The 23,693-nt window shown below is 32.2% G+C and overlaps 2 protein-coding genes across 2 annotated transcripts in view; both read right to left on the bottom strand.

Moving 5' to 3' along the window:
• Positions 1-23,039, bottom strand: part of LOC132754538 (uncharacterized) — a 70,373-nt gene extending 47,334 nt beyond the window's left edge. Inside the window, exons 1-2 of the mRNA XM_060745179.1 lie at positions 23,003-23,039; positions 21,783-22,143 (exon numbers count right to left, since the gene is read on the bottom strand). Of these exons, the coding sequence (XP_060601162.1) occupies positions 21,783-22,122 (340 nt within the window). The 5' untranslated portion in view covers positions 22,123-22,143; positions 23,003-23,039. The remainder of the gene's footprint in view (positions 1-21,782; positions 22,144-23,002) is intronic.
• On the bottom strand, positions 3,064-9,111 carry LOC132754537 (uncharacterized). Its single transcript, XM_060745178.1, has 2 exons — positions 8,994-9,111; positions 3,064-7,703 (listed from the first exon to the last, which is right to left on the bottom strand). The coding sequence occupies exon 2, from the start codon at positions 7,528-7,530 to the stop codon at positions 4,453-4,455; it is 3,078 nt and encodes a 1,025-aa protein (XP_060601161.1). The 5' UTR covers positions 7,531-7,703; positions 8,994-9,111; the 3' UTR covers positions 3,064-4,452.
• Positions 23,040-23,693: the final 654 nt, after the last annotated feature.

Below are 23,693 nucleotides of genomic sequence, written 5' to 3'. Positions count from 1 at the left end.
TGCAGACTACTTACTATTAAACCGTCATGATTTCGGCTCATTATTGAGTTTCGAATTTCTCGATTTCAACTCATTTTCGGACCACGCGCCTTTAACGTTTAGTTTGCCTAGAAAGAATTTAAACAAAAACTATCAGTCAGTACCTTCCGTTGATAATACATCTACCCAAAGAATTGTATGGGATCAAAATAAAGTCAGTCTTTTTACAGAAAATTAAGTAATAAAAGAAATACGTTTTTGCAATTATCAAAGGCTTTAAATATAGAACCAATAGATGTTGTTGTTGAAAATTTTTCATCGGAACTTTTAAAATCTGCTTCTGATGTATTCAGACAACAAACAAACGTAGAAAAATTTAATACTCGCCAAAACAAAAATAAATGGTTTGACTATGCTTGTTTACGCGAAAAAAAGCAGTTCAATAGCGTCCGAAATAATTTCTTGCGTAACAGAGATAATGATGATATCAGACGGAACTTTGTGCACGCGCGAACAAAATATAATAAAGTTAAAAAAATCGCGAAACGGAAATTCAAAATTAACGAGGGCAAAAGACTAGAAGATCTAGCAAAGAAAAATCCTAGAAATTTCTGGAAAACCCTGAAAAAAATAAATAAGAATGTCATAGACAACCCAGAATCTCTTAATATTAATGACCTACGTGATCATTTTAAAACACTTTTTGGGGAAACCAGCTCAAACGATATGAGTGGTAATGTCTTCGTCGGTTCCGAAATTCCGGAAATTGATATAAATTTTACAGAAACAGAGTTACGGACTGCCATTTTTTCGCAGAAAAATAATAAATCGCCAGGCAGTGATCAGATTACTAGCGAAATGCTAAAAACCTCATATGATATTATTTCCCCCTTTTTATTAAACCTGTATAACAAATTATTTAATACAGGGGAATATCCAGTAAGTTGGGGTGAAGGAATAATCGCCCCCATATTTAAAAAAGGAGATGTAAATAAGGCTGAGAATTATCGTGGCATTACTCTTATTAATACATTAGCAAAAACCTATTCACAATTACTTTTGAATAGGTTAACTTCCTGGTCAAACAAATATGAGAAAATTTCCAAAAACCAATTTGGCTTTCAAAAGGGTAAATCGATAACTGATTGTATATTTATTCTCCATTCTATTATTCTTAAGGTACTTAATTCTGGGAAAAAGCTATATTGCGCCTTTATAGATTACCAACAATGCTTTGATAAAATAGATAGATATTTTTTATATGAAAAACTTGTTGCTGCAAATCTCAGTTCCAAATTTGTTCGAGCTATCAAATCGATGTATACTGTAGTAAAATCTTGTGTAAGGTTTAAAAATACATATTCCGATTTCTTCAATTGTGATATTGGTCTCAAGCAGGGAGACCAGAGCTCGCCTCTGCTGTTCATGCTCTTCGTTAGTGATATAATACAAAACATAAACACTGACATAGATGATATATTTAGTCTAAATGAACAAAAATTATTTCTCATTCTATATGCAGATGATCAAGTGCTGTTTGCAATGTCCCCTGAAAGTTTACAGTCAATGTTAAATGACGTCGTTGTTTATTGTAATACTTGGGGTTTGAAAATAAATACGTCAAAAACCAAGGTCATGATCTTTGAAAAGGGAAGAACCACAAATTTTTCTTTTTATATTAATGACACACAACTTGAAATAGTAGACTCTTTTAAGTACTTAGGAATTACTCTTTTTAAAAATGGCAATTGGTCGAGGACACAAAAATGTATTGCTCAGCACGCATCGTTTGCATTATTTAATTTGTTTCGTTTGTTTAATAACGCAGAATTTACTTTTTCAAAGAAATTTTACTTATTTGACACGTTGGTTGGTTCAGTTCTTAACTTTGGATCTGAGATTTGGGGGCACCATAAGGCCAGGGAGATAGAAGTTGTACACACGAAATTTTTACGACGAATACTTTGCGTTAAACGATCAACCAACCTATCGGCACTATATGGTGAAACTGGGCGTTTTCCCCTTGAAATTATGCGAAAGATTACTATGTTAAAATACTGGATGAAAATATTATCGCAAAAAACTAATTCTCTGATTTTACAGACATTTCTAATGCTTAAAAATGACACTGATTTTAATAGACATTACGCACGAAATAACTGGGCGTACCAAATCAAGACTATACTAGATAGCCATGGTTTTAGTTATATTTGGGATCACCAATTTGAAATCGACATTCCTTTCGATGAAATTAAGAAAAGAATTTATGATTCATACATGCAAACATGGTATGGGGAAATTAATAATTCAAATCGACTTAATTCATACGCGATATATAAACATGAATTCGAGCTTGAGAAATACCTTAATATCATCTACGAAAATAAATACCGAATAGCATTAACTAGGTTTAGAACTTCGTCACATAGCTTAAATATTGAAACCGGAAGATATAATAACATTCAAAGAGAAGATAGATTATGTAGGTTATGTAATATGAATCAAATCGAATCGGAATACCATTTTCTTCTAGTTTGTCCTTTTTATCGTGATTTAAGAAAAAAATATTTACAGCTTTACTTCTGTCACTGGCCAAATATCAAGAAACTTGAGTTACTATTATCATCACGTTCGAATAAAACTATTTATAATGTAGCTAAATTTATATACTATGCGAATCTAAGTCGCGACGCGTAAATAAAAGTTCATACAGCATGTTCAATCTATAATTAGTTTAACTCACGATTTTTCTCGTATTTAGTTGGTTTACTACTAGATAGAAGTATTTTAAGTATTTACACGCGCACGAGAATCTCATTTTACGCGCGGGAGGTATAAACAGAAACCTTGTGTAGCTGATTCAATTTATATTTAAATGACCAGTCTTTTTTCTTGTAGTTTATATTTAAATGATCAGTCTTTTTTCTTGTATCAAAAGTAAAATATTATCAATTAAGTATTAATCATAATTGATAATCATGTACTCTTCTGTAAACCATGTTCTCTTTGTATATTATACTCTGTATGCTAAAAACATTGTAAAATGTTTAATGTTGAATAAACTATTATTGTATTGTATTGATTAGGATCATTACATCAATAACGCTATCCGATAATTATACAATCGAATAATTGCACAGGTTATATAAAGATTTTGATTAAATGTTCTCAAAACATAATTCCCTACTTGTAACGGAAAATTTGTATTTCGCACCCTCAGTTGATTGCTGTAAATACCCGATAATTACCAAATAATAGATTGTTTTTCTTTGCAATATTAACCAAACGATAATAAACAAATAGCAAAAGAATACTTTATAGACAAGTTAATACAAATTAATACATGTACCATGTACATAATATATTGTTTAATAAAATGCCCGGCATAAAATAACCATTTAATAACCGCTGCAGTAAAATACAGGTTACACCGGTAACCTGTGAAAAGTATGACTTTTCCACGGCAAATTTCCCCATCCAGACAAGTCAGCAAATTGTTGCTACTTCGCTTTTAGCGAACTTCGGATTTAACGAACGATATTTTAATGTCCCATTGAGTACATTATAACCGGAGTCGACTGTATTTATATATACCAGTTCCTTTGTGTATTTAACATATAACTGGTATTGATATATACAATTTCCTTTGCGTATCTAACATATATATACCATTCCATTGTCCTATATCATATAACTTGTATTTATATATACTATTCCATTTCCATTGCTATACATATTTATATGACTGGTATTTGCATGTTATCTTTTACTTCTAACTTTTCTGACCATGTAAATTACATTAAACATCTGTTTTATGTTATTTTCATTAAATTTAATTATTCATTAATTCATTAAAAAATTTTACTTGTTTATTAACAAATCTATTTATGCATTCTTATTAGGACATTACTTTTTTCAAATCATATTTCTTTTCACAAACTATATCTGATATTTAAAAAATAACCTTTACCTTTATCCAGATTAATATATTTTTTCTTTATATTTCACTGCATTTCTTTCATTTATTTATTTAAATACACATTTGAATATTACTTTCATCAATTTTAATATTATTACAATGATCAGAAATTAATATTTAATGAACTGTTTTTGATGATTGTTATCTATCATATTGCTATACATTCATTAATTAACATATCAATATGTAACTTTAGTATTGTTTTATTTTTATTTTTTTGCTGATAATGTTTTTATTTTAATAATTATGTCTTTTATCATGAAATAATTTAGATTAAGCACTATGTTAACTGCATGTATTCTCTCTCACTATGTTAAAAATTCAGATCATTTTTTTTGTTGAAAATGAAAAACCAAATTATCATCTCTTTTAATAATTTAGTTTAAACACTTCATGTGTTCTAAATTGATACTTTTATCCCCTTTTTGTTGAAAATTCAAACAAATCATCTCTTTTAACATGCAATAATTTATGTTTACTACAAGTTTACTATATCACTTTTTTGTTGAAAAGTCAAACAAACGATCATCATCAAGTTTAACATGAAATAACTGATCCTTATCTTTAACATACTGTATAGCATCATTTCCCTTCTCTCCTACAAGTCCATATAACAATGGTAACCTATCATCATTAACCTCCTCACCATATCCTGTTATATAACAGCCCCTTACTCTCACATCTACAGTATGAGGAAGACTAGTAAGACTATCAACAAACTTCAGCCATGTTGTCAAACTCATTATGGCGTGATAAAGCTTAATGTTCTTTAAACTCTTCATCTCTAAAGGTAACTGTATTATATTGTCAGCTAACCTACACGACAGTAACTCAAGCTTACTGAGATTGTGTAACAATGGTAATACTGTGACAAGTCTCTTTGTTATGTTGGTATGATATAATTGAGATTTATTGGTATATTCTCCATTCAATTCAAGTTCTTTTAATTTGTTAGATTTATTAATAATATCAAATATTTTCTCATAATTACTTTTTTTCAATTCATAAAATGAAAATATTTCAAGGTTTGTAGTATCAGCATCTATCACACTAACAGTACCAAACAAATAAAGGTACAAAAGTTGTTGATGTTTTGATAAATTTACATCATGCTGGTCCTCACACTCACATTGAACATATTCAAGATGTATTTGTTCAAGATGACTGGTTCCCTCAAGAAAATTACAAAATGTAGAAAAATCATCATGACTCATTGTTATATATCTCATACATATTGCTACAAGATTGATCATACTAGGTAGGTAACTACCAACTGTTTTATACACTGGGTAATACTCGTCAGTGTAATAGACACGATCAAGAGACAGAGATTTTAATGTTGAAGTATTTACTTTAATTGTCTCACAAACACAATTGTTAATCTCATTAATCCTCTGTTCATTACTCTGTGTACTATCACTTTGTGTACTTAAGAACCTTTGTGATATAAGGTCATATGATATTTCAATTTTTTCAAGATGATGAAACATTGGTAAATATTTTGCAAATTTAATATTTTCTGTGTTGATGTTATCTATATAAATAGACAGAACAGAATCAGGAACAATTTGATGCTTATCAATACTTGAACAAACAATATCACAATACTGACCCTGTACATAAAGGACTAAATCTCCTATATAAAATACAGGATTATTTCCTATACAACATGTTGCATTGAATTCTTCCATTGACTCAAACATAAGCTTTTGAATATCAGTTATACAACTATGGTCCTCATAAAAGTCACTACTTATTGTTCTCCTGCATTCCTGCACACGAGAGTCTTCTGACACAGTATCATATATGTATTTTGAAACATGCGTTGCTAATCTAGGTTCTAGACCACATAGCATAATGATAACATTTGACTGCTCTAATATGTCATTTACTGTTGAACATTTCTGGAAAACCTCAATAATAAACTTCTTGGCTAATTCAACATTTCCTGTACTATCTGACAAACCAATTTTTGCATTGAAATTGATACAAATATTTACTGCAGCCAGAAATTCTTGCATTGATTTGTGAATAAAGAAGAACAATGAGCTTGATGCTTCTGATACAGATAAACTTGAACATTCATCTTCAGTCATTATTCCAAGTTTCAAGCAATTTTCTCTTACTTCATCTGATATTTCAAGTTCATATAACATACAAATGTCAAATGTCAAGGATTTATCCTTCGGACAATTAAATAGTGTCTCATAAGCCAACTGTGACACTTCATAAATGAAATGGTTGTTTAATCTTAATTTGGTTATTCCAGATAAATAATGAGGGAGGCTTACTTTCTGAGCACCTTTCATGAGTCGAGTACTTGTTCCTGTAGTTTTCATGTCATTCCATGTAAAGAATAGTTCTAACATGCCGGTGTAGATGGCACATCTTGAGGTTTTATCGAGTTTACCATCAAACCATAAACATATCAGTTGTTGTAGCATTATTGGTACCTGTTTTAAACTTTTCAGAGACTTTACTTCTAGCTTTTTCATACAATCTCTAGCTTGTTTATTAGCATGTCTATTTACATTTAATTGTGAGACTGTCCTATTTACCATTTCCCTTTCACATCTAAAATCAAACCCTTTCAGATTAAGCCACTGTTCAATCTCCACATCACTTGATCTTAATGTATGAAATTTCCATGGCCGCGAAGTAGTTAATATTGTGTACTCCTTAAAGATACTATGTTCTGGGACATTTTCAGAAGACCATTCATCCAAGCCATCAAGCAAAATCATAACTTTAGAGGATTCCTCTTCAAGAAGTGTGTGTAACATTTTCATTTCATAACGTTTTAGAAGCATTTCATCGATAGTGCCAATGTTCTGATACTGTCTAAGAGTGATGTAAAATACAAAATCAAATTTCTTCATTTCTTTTACACCGTTGAATTTCAGTTCATAATTTTTGATATCATATTCAGAGTCGCTATCATATTCAGAGCCAAATTTTAAATATTTTAAAATACTTTTATTGCCCTCAATGTTGGATTCGGAGTCTGTTAAGTCATCACTGTTATCCTGAATGTCCTCACTGTTACTTTCATTTTTCTTAATGTCACCCAAATGTTTTTCATATCCTGGTTTCTCATTAACACCTTGATGTGTCTTACTGCTGTCTTCGTTTTCAATGTCTCCACTATGTGCCCCCTTTAACTCTTCATTTACAATGTCATTTCCCTTTTTATCATGTTCTTCATTATTACCTCCATGTTCCTCACTGCCAGTTTCATGTTTTTCACTGTCACCTGCATGTTTTTCACTGTCACCTCCATGTTTTTCACTGTCACCTCCATGTTTATCACTGTTACCTTCAGGTTTACAATTGCCATCTTCATTTTCATTGCCAGCCCCATGTTTTTCACCGTCACATCCATGTTTTTCACTGTCACCGTCAGGTTCACCATTGCCATCTTTGTTTTCATTGTCCGCTTTATGTTCCTCACTGTGTGCCAAACACCAACAATTAACAAGATATTTACAAAAACTAGTTTTTCCTGACCCTGCATCTCCTAGAACATATACAGATTTTTTAGGGACTCCCTCCTTTGTGAAGATTTCTGACATTGTTTTAACCTCCACCTCCTTTGTCTCCCCCCTTTCTCCTTTTATTTCCCTCGTTATTTTGGGCCTAATATAAATCTCATTAAAGCTACATTTTTCACTTTTTGGTTGTAAAGGTGTTGTAGGAACTTGCAGCAGGGTTTTGTGATACTGTTCAATCAGCTTTTCTCGCCATTCTGTAATTTAAATGATTAAATGAAATCCAATTGTTAAGGACAAATCAATGAGTTAATGATACAGAAAATTAGTATGGACCTGCATGAACAGATTATCACAGGCCAAAACACTTATTGTGCAAAAATAAAGATAACAGTTTATTTTACGGTAAATTCACATCAACAAGATTCAATTTAGGTATAAAAGAACAGAATATCAGTCAGCCAGTTTTTAAATAAAATTCACTTTTTCTGTTTATATATACTTAACTTTACTTGTCAATCATCTGCTTTCTACTTTGTTTAAAGTTATTTAAATATGAAAACAAATATCAACAAAGGAAGCATTGCATTCCATGAATGCATACCCTAAGTATCTTGGTAGTTTATCTCCAAGTCTCAATAATTTCAAAAGAATTGAAACTGAAATTCATTTTGTATGAAAACACATTCCAAATTCAAACGTTCTTCGGGCTAACATTTTGCTTTGGATTTTTGCAGGCCCAAATGGGATTTCTCCCGCCTCTAGTCATCGAGGTGTGCCTTATTTCGCAGACTGCAGTATATAACATACCTGATTAAGCCTTTACATATCCTGCATAAAATACCTACTTTAGCCTTTTCATATATGATATAACATGCCTGATTAAGCCTTTTCATATAATATATACAATACCTGATTTAGCCTTTTTCATATATTAACATAATATGTAACATTCCTGATTAAGCTTTTTCATATTCTAGGTAACATTCCTGATTTAGCTTTTTCATACTCTATATAACATACCTAATTTAGCCTTTTTATATATCATATAACATTCCTTATTTACCTTTTCATATTCTACATGTATATAACATACCTAATTTAGCCTTTCCATATATTAAATAACATATCTCACTTAGCCTTTTCATATTTTATATAACATACCTTAAGCACATGCTTTCTAATAATTGGGGAATAAACACGGGTTTTCATGGAATGGCACGGAATATGAACATATCTACGGATGTTTTTGAATGCAAAATTTTATCATTTCATGTTTAAATGTTGAATTCTGCTTAAGTTGATGCTAGAAGGCTTGGACGGTAGTTTGCACTTACCCCTACTGTCCATGAACAGGCTCAGTCAAACCAAGCCTACAACATTTTCAATTTTGTCGTTTTGGGCTTTCTTTAGGGATTCTTTTTTCTTCTTTTTTAACACTTTTCATATTCTATATAACATATCTCTTCAAATTGTGTACAACATATTCATATTCACATTCTATTTACCATACCTGATTTAACCTTTACATATTCTTTATAACATACCTGATTTAGCCTTTTCATATTCTAACTGTTTTTGTTGAGTAGAATCTTCTACCTTAAGTCGTTTTATCTCCTACAAAAAATATAATACAAATAATTGTGTTTTATTCATTAAATTTTCAAAAATGTTTATTGCATAAAGTAATATATTGGTATTTTTAGTCGTTTTGTTTGGAAGATGTTTCATGATAAATTTCTAAGCTCTAACTCTTTGGGGTTTTTATAAGAAGATTTTGTAAGCTTTTACTATATACATATAGGGAAAGACAAGCCCCCCCTCCTAGGAGGGGCCAATTTTTACCCCAGGGCTTCTATTTGAACAAACTTGGTAGACACCCATTAGACTATGTTTCTTGCTTCATATCTAAGCTCTAGCTATTTTGGTTTTTCAGAAGAAGACATTTTAAGTTTTTTACTATATACAAATAAGGAAAGTCAATGACCCCCCTGGGGCGGGGCCAATTTTGACCCCTGGGTTTGTATTTGAACAAACTTGGTAGACATCCACAAGAAGATGTTTCATGATTAATATCTAAGCTCCAGCTATTTGTTTTTTTAGTAGAAGATTTTTTAAAGGTCTGTGGTCAAAAATAGGCATGTTATTCTGTTTTATGTAGATTTCGATATGTAGATTACAATGAACACAATAAAAAGTGTTTTAAGAAGTCCTTTGATAAAAAAAGCATGATTAAAATAGTTGTATTTTTCCGTAATGAGATCGGTAATAGCCACCGCCATTTTAACTGATGACGTAGGAATATCCCTACCTTGTTTTGTTAAACTTCATGTCAGTTATACTTATGTGTAAATATTTCTCGCTAATACGTTAAAATATCAGTTATTCTGTGCAATTTAGCGTATTGTACAAGTTTTTGTTTCTAAACGAAAATCATGTGAAAAAATAAAGATTTTCTTTTTATATTAATAAGTTCTCTAACTGAACGTGACCATAAACGCTGCAGATTTTCAAATACTAACAGCCAACCAATTATTCAAATGGATTGTAAACAAATAAAAGCAGAGAGAAATAAAAACCGCTCTATCAACCGGAAACAAACAGTAATACATGTACCGTATATATCAAACAGAAACAAACAGTAATACATGTACTGGTATATCAACCAGAAACAAACAATAATACACGTACTGCAGAGTGTTCACTAGCCACGAAATCCTGAGGGTCATTTTAACAAAGTTTTACCAACTACAATGCCAATCCCCATGATTTTAACAACATTTGACCCTCTAGTTAAAATATTGAGGGTCAAATCAAGCCTTTTGGAAATTTGAAGGGTCAAAGAGTCATTTCAAGGGTCAAACGGACACCCTGTGACAGTACTGGTACATGTATATCAACCGGAAACAAACAGTAATACATGTATCGGTATACCAACCAGAAACAAACAGTAATACATGTACCGGTATACCAACCAGAAACAAACAGTAATACATGTACCGGTATACCAACCAGAAACAAACAGTAATACATGTACCGGTATATCAACCAGAAACAAACAGTAATACATGTACCGGTATACCAACCAGAAACAAACAGTAATACATGTACCGGTATACCAACCAGAAACAAACAGTAATACATGTACCGGTATATCAACCGGAAACAAACAGTAATACATGTAGTGGTATACCAACCAGAAACAAACAGTAATACATGTACCAGTATATCAACAGGAAACAAACAGTAATACATGTACCGGTATATCAACCAGAAAACAAACAGTAATACATGTACCGGTATACCAACCAGAAACAAACAGTAATACATGTACCAGTATATCAACAGGAAAACAAACAGTCATACATGTACCGGTATACCAACCAGAAACAAACAGTTATACATGTACCAGTATACCAACCAGAAACAAACAGTAATACATGTACCAGTATATCAACAGGAAACAAACAGTAATACATGTACCGGTATTCAACGGAAACAAACAGTAACACATGTACACTGTATATCAACCGGAAACAAACAGTAATACATGTACCGGTATATCAACCGGAAACAAACAGTAATACATGTACAGGTATATCAACCAGAAACAAACAGTAATACATGTACTGGTATATCAACCGGAAACAAACAGTAACACATGTACCATTATATCAACCAGAAACAAACAGTAATACATGTACCGGTATATCAACCGGAAACAAACAGTAATACATGTACCGGTATATCAACCGGAAACAAACAGTAATACATGTACTGGTATATCAACCGGAAACAAACAGTAACACATGTACCGGTATATCAACCAGAAACAAACAGTAACACATGTACCGGTATATCAACCAGAAACAAACAGTAATACATGTACTGGTATATCAACCGGAAACAAACAGTAACACATGTACCGGTATATCAACCAGAAACAAACAGTAACACATGTACCGGTATATCAACCAGAAACAAACAGTAATACATGTACTGGTATATCAACCAGAAACAAACAGTAATACATGTACCAGTATATCAACAGGAAACAAACAGTAATACATGTACCGGTATATCAACCGGAAACAAACAGTAACACATGTACCGGTATATCAACCGGAAACAAACAGTAATACATGTACCGGTATATCAACCGGAAACAAACAGTAATACATATACCGGTATATCAACCAGAAGCAAACAGTAATACATGTACTGGTATATCAACCGGAAACAAACAGTAACACATGTACCGGTATATCAACCGGAAACAAACAGTAAAACATGTACCAGTATATCAACCGGAAACAAACAGTAATACATATACCGGTATATCAACCAGAAGCAAACAGTAATACATGACCAAGTATATCAACCGGAAACAAATAGTAATACATGTTTTTGTTTGCTTGTTTGTTTCAGTTTATGCCTTTTCCCAACAGTATTTCAGTCATATAGGCGGGTAGTTTCCTAACCATCGTTCCTGAAGAGTTACACCAAAGTATCTCCCAGGGATCAAACCCATGCCAGAGAGGAAATTGGATTAGAAGTCACTTTTTTGTATACTTCTTTATGAAATAAGAATAATTCAGATTATAATTATAAACTTCATTAATCTTTAAATGTCTTTCTTGTCCTACTAAATCACTGCGAAGTTCCTCAAGAAAAAACCTACAACTTCCTTTTGACAAAAATAATCTATGAATTTATGAATTAAAAATTTATGAAATTTCTACATTTTTTGTATGTTTATTTATTATACACCATCGTATTTTCTTAGATGTAAATGTTTCTAAATGCATCAAATACCAATACGTGCCAACGATTACGTTGTAATTTATTTCAGCTTGTGTTTTTTTTTCAATTTCGAAAATGAGTTTCGATCTTCATAATATTCTAAGCATTGATAACAAGTGCACATCAAAAAAATCTGATTTGGCTAGTACATTGTTACAATGGAACTATATGTATACTAATTACTTTATATCTTGTATTATTAACCAACAATTAAAAGGAGACGTACATGTACTTCACATGGAAAGCATTTTGGTATCATTTATGTAACTTGTATAAATTTATCTAAAAGCCTGACTTAAAAGTATAAAATTACCTTGTTCAGAAGTTTACTTTCCTTTCCAAGGCAGATGTATTTCACTGAAAAGATCTTTTTAAACTGTCTTAAAGAAAATGTAATTCTGAATTCAATTCTGGTACAAAGTATAATATCCCTTACGATAGTATGTCAATGGAATTAATCGACCTACTAAGGCACGTGGTTGTTTTGCCGTGTTCTTAAATTCTCTTTTTTTTGCTTACATAATGATTATTAATTTTTATAAACAATGCAAAAATGAAGCTCATCTATATTTTATTATTTTAGAATACTAAATTAAATAGGTTTTTGACACTGTGTGACACGGGAATTGCGGGAAATCATCGGTTATTCTTCCCTTTTGATATTAATGAATCATTAGTGTGTCTACTTTCGTTTTCACTTGGGCCTTGTGATACTTTACATCAACGAAGAATTTTCGACAACATTATTTTGAATGATACATGCGTTCAAGGATTTTAATTTAGAGGTAGAGCATTATATTAACTAGAACTGCCACTATCTTGGCGTGAATACCCCCGCATACCACTTTGTCAGAATCAACAGTGGCCATTTAAAGCTCAAGGACAACCTCCCTGCCAAATCTGAAGTTACTAAGCCAGTGAATTGCTAAGTTATGTATTCTACAAGCTTCAAATGTGAAAATGTCAAAATCAATACATTGCGGACAGGACATTCTTTAGCAATTGAGAAGAAAAGCTTTTTTGTCAAGGTCCCTGTGACCTTGACCTTTGACCCAGTTACCTCAAAGTCAATAGGGGTCACCTTATAGTCATGATCAACATCCATGCCAAATATGAAGACTGTGGGTCAAAGGAATCTAAAGTAAATGGGTGGACAAACTTTTTGAAGTCAAAGTCCCTATGACCTTGACCTTTGATCCAGTGACCTCAAAATCACAAGGGGTCATCTACTTATCATGATCAACATCCATGCCAAATATGAAGACTGTGGGTCAAAGAAATCTAAAGTTATTGGGCAGACAAAATTTTTGAAGTCAAAGTCCCTGTGACCTTGACCTTTGACCTGGTGACCTCAAAATCAATAGGGGTCATCTACTAATCATGACTAACTCCATGCCAAACATGAAGACTGTGGGTCAAAGAAATCTTAAGTTATAGGCGGACAAGCTTTTTGAAGTCAAGCCCCTGTGACCTTGACCTTTGACCTGGTGACCTCAAATTCAATAGGGGGTCATCTACTAATCATGACTAACCTCCATGCCAAATGATGAAGACTGTGGGTCAAAGGAATCTTAAGTTATTGGGCGGACAAGCTTTTTGAAGTCAAGGCCCCCTGTGACCTTTTGACCTGGTGACCTCAAAGTCAAAAGGGGTCACCTACTAATCATGACCTAACCTCAATGCCAAATATGAAGACTATGGGTCAAAGGAATCTTAAGTTATTGGGCGGACAAGCTTTTTGAAGTCAAGGCCCCTGTGACCTTGACCTTTGACCTGATGACCTCAAAATCAATAGGGGTCATCTACAAATCATGACTAACCTCCATGCCAAATATGAGGACTATGGGTCAAAGGAATCTTAAGTTATTGGGCGGACAAGCTTTTTGAAGTCAAGGCCCCTGTGACCTTGACCTGATGACCTCAAAATCAATAGGGGTCATCTACTAATCATGACTTACCTCCATGCCAAATATGAAACTATGGGTCAAAGGAATCTTAAGTTATTGGGCGGACAAGCTTTTTGAAGTCAAAGGCCCCCTGTGACTTTGACCTTTGACCTGGTGACCTCAAAATCAAAAGGGGTCATCTACTAATCATGACTAACCTCCATGCCAAATATGACGACTGTAGGTCAAAGGAATCTTAAGTTATTGGGCTGACAAGCTTTTTGAAGTCAAGGCCCTGTGACCTTGACCTTTAACCTGGTGACCTCAAAATCAATAGGGGTCATCTACTAATCATGACTAACCTCCATGCCAAAATATGAAGACTGTAGGTCAAAGAATCTTAAGTTATTGGGCGGGACAAGCTTTTTTAAGTCAAGGCCCCTGTGACCTTGACCTTTGACTTAGTGACCTCAAAATCAATAGGGGTCATTTTAAATTTAATCATGACAAAACCTTTCCCTTTCCCCAAATTTTGAAGACAAAGGGGGTAAAAGGATTTTCTTAAGTTTTTTGGGCGGACAAAAAAAAAACCCCCGGGAAAGGGCCCGGACGGACAAGCTGATTCCAGTATAAAAAATTTTTAAAAATTTTTACAATTTTGTTGTGCGGGGGTAAAAATAAAAAAAGGGGCATGCCAAATCATTTCTTTTTTTTAAACTGGGGGAAGTCATTTTTGGGGGACTCGGAGTTTTCACCGGAGTCCTGGGGGGACAATTTGCCCCTCTTTAAATCGACGGGGGGGAATTTTCATTTTTGGGTTTTAACAAAAAAATTTAAAAATTTCCCACTCGTGGGTCACGTTTTTTTAAATTTTATTTCTTTTACTCGCGGGGAATTTAAAAACTTTTCCTCGTTATCTTTTACTTTACATAAAAACGGTATATTAAAAAACCCCGTAAAAAAAACTTTATCATGTAAAATTTTTAATAAAACTTTGGAAATGGAAAAACCAAATTTTTTCAACTGGAAAACAAACAATAGAAAACATTCTCCCTTTTTTTTTGTTTCTGTCTAAAGAACAGAAAATTTTCCCTTTTTAAAATTCTCGGGTACGTTCTTTCTAAGCTTTTGGACACCCTTTTGCTTAAATTTTTTAAATTTTTTTATTTTTTTTTTCCTCATATTTCTTTTTCAGACTTAGTTGAAACTTTTTCGGGTTGTTTTTAAAAAAACTTTTAAATTTTTCATTTTTGATTTTGCCTCAGGTATCTTCAAATTTCTTAAATTTATTTAAGGGGATGAAGCCCTTTTTTTTCTTCAATTGATAAAAAATTAAATCAGTTGGGGCCTATATTACTTTTTATATCAAAAAAAATTGCAGCTTTTGTGTTTTTAAAATTTCTCTTCAAATAAAACATTTTATATAAAAGGGGTAAGATTTCAAAAATTATCTAAAAATTTGGTTTTTTTTTTTTAAACTCAAATTTTGTTTTTTCGGAGACCCTTTTTTAAAATTTTTTTTTAAAAGGCCCGGGGATTTTTCGGGTTTTATTTTTCATTTGTTTGGGCCAGAATTCTTATTTTCTTCACATTTGTTTTTTTTAAACCTTTTTTACAAAACAAGTTTAAAAAATCCGTTTTTTTTTGTATTTTAGGTTTTTTTCATTTAAATTTCAACAATAAAAAATTTAAAACAAAGGGGCAGTTAAATTAAAAATTTGACAAAAAATTGAAGTAAACCCCCTTTCGTGAAAACTTTTTTCAAATTAAAACCCCTGAAAAATTTAGAAAAAAATTTTTTTTAAATTTTAAAAGTTATAAATAATTTAACTTTTTAAAGGGTTTCAAATTAATAATTAATTTTTGGTAAATTTTTACATTTTTAAAATTTTTCCTGAAAAAGCTTTGGGGCATTTGTTGATGAAAAAAAGTTTTTTAAAACCTTTCTTGTAGAAAAAAAGGCTTTTTCAGGGTTCAATTATAAAAATTTTTGGGCCTTTGGGTTTTCTCCTCTAACTCCATATTGCTCGAGTAAAAAATTTTTCGTTTGGGGGTACTGCTTTACCAAAATATACAAAAAAAACCAAAAAATTTAAAAAACATTCACAAAAAATTACTGTTCGGGAAATGGGGGACTAAACCCCAAATTCCAAAATTTGGGAAAAAATTAAAACTGTTTTTTTAAAAGGAGTTATTTTTTAAAAAAAATTTAACAAAAAAAATCATTATCTTTATTGTTTTTAAACCCCGGGCGGGTTTTTATAAAAACCCAAAAGGGAAGGGGAAATTTTTTTTGAAAAAATCTTTTTAAATTATTTATTTGAAGAAAACAGTATTTATTTTTCGTTTTTGCTTTTTTAAACAATAATTATTTTTAAATAAAAATTTTGAATAAATTATTCTTTAAAGGGTGGAAAAATTTTGTTTCTCTGAAAAAAAAATTAACTGCATTAACCTAAATTTTTCCCCCCCTTAGTGGCTTTTAATGGGTAAATTTCCTAAAAAAAATTTCAAAAAGGGTTTAAAACCCAACAAAAAATATTTTTGTAAAACTTTGTTTTTTGCCCCCAAATTGGGAAAAGGCCCAATTAGTCTTTGGGGATCAGGTTATTATCCCCATAAATTTTCTAAACCCATTTAAAACAAAAAATTAAAAGGGGGGTTATCTGGGTTACCCAAACTTTTCCCAGGGGACTATTTCACAATGTAAAAGGAAATTTAAAAATTTCATTGTGACCCCATAGGTTTGTGGGAAAGGCAATTTAATTTAAATTAAAAAAAATTTTTCCAAAAAAATATATGCAAAAATTTTGGGGAATTTCATGCAGGCCCTCTTTTTAATGACACCCAAGTTGTTACAAAAGGGATTTTTCAAAATGTGATCCAAAAGCTTTTTTATTTTTAATTTTAAAAAAAATTAAACCAAAGGTCAACTTGGGGGATGTTTTTTTATTGGTCGGGAAACCCTTTCTTTTTAATTTAACAAGGTAAAAAATGACTTTTGCCCCCTTGGGTTTTTCCAAAAAATTAAATTTGGGGGGGTCCCCTATTTGGTTTCAGGGAACCAATCACCTCCCAATTTTGGAATTTTCCTACCCCCAAAAAAGCGTTTTTTTAGTTTGATTGGGAAACCTTTTTTTAAACCTAAAAAGGTTTTAAATGTAAATTTTTGCCCCTTTTGCCCCCAAAATAAATTTAGGGGTCTTTCGGGCTGGTAAAAGGGGACCAATCCCCCATACAAATTTTTGAATTTTTCCTGGGCCCTTTAAAGGGGTTGCTTTAGTTTTTTGATGGGAAAAAACTTTTTTTTAATTTTAACAAGGTCAATTGTGCCCTTTTAACCCTTTTTTGGGCCCCCTTAAACCCCAAAATCAAAGGGGTAAATCTACTGGTCAGGGGGCCCCAAAATCACCAAAACCCAAGTTGAATTTCCTAGGCCAAAAGGGTTTTCTTTAGTTTATAAATTTTGGGAAAACCTTTTGGGTCTAGGGGGAACTAAACGGCCCGGGACAAATGAAAAGGGAAATTTTCCCCCCTCTTCTTTAAAGTTGGGGGAAAAAACCCTTAAACAAAGGGGCCTTTAAGGGGAAACCCAATAAATTTTCTTTTACTTTTAAAACGAAAATTAAAACGGGAAAACATTTTAATCTTTAAAAGAAAAAGCCAAAATATTTTTTTAAAAAATTTAAAAAAAAAATTTAATTAAGGTATAAAAAAAAGGGGTTTTAATTTTTAAAAAAAAGATTTTTTGGGTTCCTGAAACCTTTTGAAACCCCAATATGGCAAAATGAAAGAAAACTTGTTATTTTTAAGGGTTTTAAAACATGAAGAAAAACCCTTTGAATCGGGGGTGGGGGGACGGGCAAAGGGGTTTTTTCCCTTTTTCCCCGGGGAGCATTTATAAAAACATTTCCCAAATTTCCCCGGTCTGTCGACCACTGGGGGAAAACATCATTTTTTTTAAAAAAGGGTTTTATTGGGGTGGCATTGTTTGCATGATAATTTGTATAAGGGGTTTGGTTCATAGATGGCCCCAAAACAAAATGTTTTTTTGGGACGGGGGTTTCTTTTTTAATTTGGGAAAAAACAACATTTAAAACATTTATCTTGTTTTGGGGGGGGACATACCCCTTTTTTGAGACCCCGGGACAGGGTTTTGGGGCCGGGAAAAAGTTGTTATCTGACAGGGGGCTACTTTGGTAGGGTTTTGGTTGGGGAAAGGTTTTGTTTTTTGTATTTGGGGTTTTAAATATATTTGTGTTTTGCTTTTTTCCTATGTAAATAAAAAATGGGGGGCAAGCCCCTTTGTTAAAATAACCCAAGCCTGGGCCCTCCCTTTTAAATTCCAAATTTCCCGGGTTTATTTTGTTTTTTTAAAAAATGAAATTTTTTCATGTGCCATTTTTTTGTTTTTCAAAAGAAAAAAAAAAATTTTTTAAAGTTTAAAATTTGTTAAAAAATCCAAAAAAAAAAACTTTTATTAACTAGGGAACTAAAAACAAAAACCCAACTTGTTTTTGCCTTTGGTAAGCTGGCCCAAAGTTAAGGGGACCATGAATTTAAACTTACAAAAAAAAGGCTTTTGCTCTAATTCCCCTAAAAAGGGCCCCAAATTTTTGCTCATCTTAGATTTGTTGTTAGAAATGGTTTTCACATAACCATAAATATCAATTTGGCTGAGGGCTAGCACTGGCAAATTTTTTCTTTGTTTTTTCTTTTATTTATGAATAAAGGTCAAGGTTAGTCTGGTCTATTTAAAAGTTTTGTCTAAGAGTTGTCTTGGCCAAGTGTGAAAACAATACACGAAAAACTTAAACAAAAGGGCCATGATGGCCCTGGATCGCTCACCTGACACAACCGCATCCAAGCAATGTCTTAAACAAGCATCATGGCCAAGTTTGATGACCGGACACGACCCATATTCAAACTTGACCTAGAAATCATCAAAACAACCTTCCTGACCAATTTTCAGGAACTTTAGATCAAAACTGCAGCCACTAGAGTGTTTAAAACATTTTTCTTTTTTTTAGCTCCTGTGACCTAGTTTTTGACCGGACATGACCAATCTTAGCACTTGACCCAGAAATCATCAAAACAACCTTCCTGACAAAATTCCAGAATATTTGAATCAAAACTGCAGCCACTAGAGTGTTAACAAGCCTTTTCTATTTTTAGCTCCTGTGACCTAGTTTTTGACCGGAGATAACCCATCTTCGATCTTGACCTAGATATCATCAAAACAACCTTCCTGACAAATTTCCAGAATATTTGGATGAAAACTGCAGCCATTAGAGTGTTAACAAGCTTTTTCTATTTTTAGCTCCTGTGGCCTAGTTTTTGACTGGAGATGACCCATCTTCGAACTTGACCTAGAAATCATTAAAACAACCTTCCTGACACATTTCAAGAATATTTGGATGAAAACTGCAGCCTCTAGAGTGTTAAAAAGCTTTTTCTATTTTTAGCTCCTGTGACCTAGTTTTTGACCGGAGATGACCCATCTTCGAACTTGACCTGAAAAACATCAAAACAACTTTCCTGACCAATTTCCAGAATATTTGGATGAAAACTGCAGCCACTAGAGTGTTAACAAGCATTTTCTATTTTTAGCTCCTGTGACCTAGTTTTTGACCGGAGATGACCCATCTTCGAACTTGACCTAGAAATCATAAAAACAACTTTCCTGACCAATTTCCAGAATATTTGGATGAAAACTGCAGCCCCTAGAGTGTTAACAAGCTTTTTCTATTTTTAGCTCTTGTGACCTAGTTTTTGACCGGAGATGACCCATCTTCGAACTTGACCTAGATATCATCAAAACAACCTTCCTGACAAATTTCCAGAATATTTGGATGAAAACTGAAACCACTAGAGTGTTAACAAGCTTTTTCTATTTTTAGCTCCTGTGACCTAGTTTTTGACCGGAGATAACCCATCTTCGATCTTGACCTAGATATCATCAAAAAAACATTCCTGACAAATTTCCAGAATATTTGGATGAAAACTGAAACCACTAGAGTGTTAACAAGCTTTTTCTATTTTTAGCTCCTGTGACCTAGTTTTTGACCGGAGATGACCCATCTTCGAACTTGACCTAGATATCATTAAAACAACCTTCCTGACAAATTTCAAGAATATTTGGATGAAAACTGCAGCCTCTAGAGTGTTAATAAGCTTTTTCTATTTTTAGCTCCTGTAACCTAGGTTTTGACCCAAGATAACCCATCTTCGAACTCGATCTGTATTTCATTGAGACAAACATTCTGACAAAGTTTGATGATGATCCAATCAAAACTGTGACTGCTAGACTGTTAACAACCCAATTGTTGACGATGAATGACGCAGGACGACGGACGCAGGACATAGCCCCATCATTATACCTCACCTTGACCACTTCGTGAAAATATGATCAAAAGTACAAGTTTGGAATGGCAACGGCAACAACAACAATAACGCCGACATAACTGTAACAATACCTCAGTTCTTATAGCTCTTTAGCAATATCTTAAAATCTACAAAAAGTACAACTCTTCAGTGTTTGCCATAATTACTTTCAGTTGTATAGTCAAGTGTATCTCCAATAAGCGACATGATTCACAGAAATATCTGAATATATACGACCCTCAATTTTCCTTTTAAATATAGAAGGACCGAAAGTTTCAGTTTCCATTTGAATAAAGAAGGACCAAAAGTTTCAGTTTTCATTTGAATATAGAAGGACCGAAAGTTTCAGTTTCCATTTGAATATAGAAGGACCGAAAGTTTGTGTTATTTAAGATATAATATGTCTGAGCTGTGTTGATAGGCTAAATATCACCGGTTTTGAGTTTTGGTGCCTTAAGGTTTATAGGCTAAATATCACCGGTTTTGAGTTTTGGTGCCTTAAGGTTTATAGGCTAAATATCACCGGTTTTGAGTTTTGGTGCCTAGGAATTGACCATGAATAGAAAACAGTAAACATACTTATCTAATTCTAACACGCTTCGCACTATTTTCCTTTCAATCAGGACAATCAAGTGCATTATAACACATTACATAATTTTATAAACAACATTAAAAACAAATGCTTTCATGTTATGTGATGTCATATATGACGTCAATGAACTAAATGACGTCAGTGAGAATATCATTACGCTCAATATAATTTTTCCATATTCTTATCAATTCCTTTATTAAATGTATTAGAATAGAAATACATATTATTTGTTCTATATTATCATTATGCATGGATTATTGTTCAAAACTGTATCGGTCTGCGTGATTATGCTCCTGTGCATTTGAATGCAAACCATGCATAATTCTTTAAAAATGCACTCAAAATTGATATCTCCATGTATTAAATTCCAAACTGAATAAAAACATTATGATAAAACGTTCTAAAGTAATATTTCAGTTAATGAATACAAGTACTAGTAATTTAGAAGATCCTCTCTTGAACAAAATTATAGATCAAAAATATATACCCTAGTAGTAATCTTTAAAATACCATTCATATCTTTGACTGCTTTTGTAATCATTTAGTAACTGGTTCAAAAGGGTGATGTAGTATGCAATTACATTAATATAATATCTACATGTATACATGTACAACAAATAAAAAGGTTTTTTTTTTCTTTCAGATAAACTTGAATTTCTATTTGTACATACCTGTATATCTATGTCGAGTTCGAACTTTTTCCATTTCCTTTTCATATTTTTCTATTGTATTTACATGAGTATCATTTCCACTGTCTCGACATATCTGTTTCAATTTTTCATAATTTTCTCCTGGTGTAATGATGTTTCTGGTGCATAAAGTTTTAAATTTATCTAGACTTGATTTATTGGCAATTAATCCTGGAGGCACATAAGTTCCGAAATAAAAAAATAATTTTTCATACTCTATGCTTTTTTGATCTAAATTATCGTTAATTTCAGAGATAAGTTTAATGTGAAGTCTGCGTAGTTCTGTTTGTTCCTCCGAGGAATTGTCGTAGGAAGATGCCATGTTATCACTGTTTAAGATTACCTGAGGACAAAGGTCGATATATTAATATATAAAAATAAATACATGTATGAAATAATTTCCAGATGAAAAAATGCATATAGAATTTGTGTAACTTGTAACATATTTTTTATGTAATATTTTTTATGTAACGTAATTGATCACATAAACATGTAATTTCATTCATAATCTCAATTCAATTTATTGGGCTCGAAACCTGGAAAAGAAACAATGCTTTAAACTTAATTTATTTTATTTTTTAATTGCACAAACATAAAAAGTAATAAAGATTATATGGTCAGCATTAAATTTTAAGTCATTTGTTAGTGTGTTTTTCAAAAGTAACAAAAACATAAACACATTTGGACACGGTAGCAAATTTTAAGAAACTACCTCTTCATGTCCCTGCGATTTCATCCAAATATATCACCTACAGTGCGGGTGATATTACTATGTATATGCCAATTTGTGTATTGTGTCTTACAAAATCACGGGGCCCTTTATTTTTATGGAATTGTGTGCTTTCTCGTCAAGCGCCTTGTGATCCAGATCTACATCTAGTCGAAGCTTTATCGATGTTTTCACAGTTTTCACAAAAAACTTTAAAAATCACAGGACATTCGGCCCAGTAAAATTTTAAATCTTACAAGACCTGGTCATCTTTAGCTGGACCAAATACGTAGAGAAGTAATAAATTGATGGGTAAAGGAAACCACTTAATCATGCTTCCCTTGATAATTTTGAAAGAAGCATATTACTTCTTGTATTCTAGGCCATATATTGACAGCTTTGAAAATTCTTTAAAGACCTTATGTTTAGGCAGACGTGTCTTAGTTTACTATTTATAGATCAACAATGAATGTGGAAACGAATATGAACTTACTCATTTTTGATGTAAAGCTTCATGAGTTCTTCCTCTCTACATTTTGAAGACAAATTTGTATTGTAAGCAAAAGAAAACAAAATCAAAGCTTTAAGACATTATTTTGATTCTATAAAAGATATTTAGAATTATGAAAATGCATGATTATTATATTTAATAAAACATTACATGTTTTATTAAAAGAAGTTCTTACATAATTTTGTAAGCATACTAGGTCATATATATGTTTTTGTCACTTAAATTTACTATTATAATTTATTTGTAAATAATTTATTTAACAATAGTATACAGTTATTTCATATGTGATTTGGGAACAGTCAAACTGTTGGCCCGAGGTGGAAGGGCTTAACTGTTTTATTACCTGATCAACTACTGTTTTAACACTATTTGCAGAAGAAAAAAGGAACAACAAATTGTTTTGCACATATATGTTAATAATTAAAATAAATATCTTAACTATGTCACGTCACGTCTGGTTCATGATCAAGATCGATGGACGCTTCAAGTGGGAATCCTCTATGACGTCAATGACGTCATAGAGGAGCACGAGAGGGAAACAGTCGAAACTATTGACCGGTCAATAGTTCGCGAATGTTGACGTTTTTAGAATTTCAGAAAACAGTAAATAATAACAAATTACATTTATATAAGGTATCAGGTAATAATGCTAAATAATTTATTTAACACTAGT

The sequence above is a fragment of the Ruditapes philippinarum genome, unplaced genomic scaffold (genome assembly GCF_026571515.1).
Source record: "Ruditapes philippinarum isolate M1 unplaced genomic scaffold, ASM2657151v2 ctg7356_1_1_1_1, whole genome shotgun sequence".
NCBI classification, from domain to species: domain Eukaryota; kingdom Metazoa; phylum Mollusca; class Bivalvia; order Venerida; family Veneridae; genus Ruditapes; species Ruditapes philippinarum.
This window is presented reverse-complemented; position numbering and strand designations above follow the sequence as displayed.

Coding starts and splice junctions, on each gene's coding strand:
- LOC132754537 (XM_060745178.1), bottom strand. CDS start 7,530: ATGTCAGAAATCTTCACAAAGGAGGGAGTCCCTAAAAAATCTGTATAT.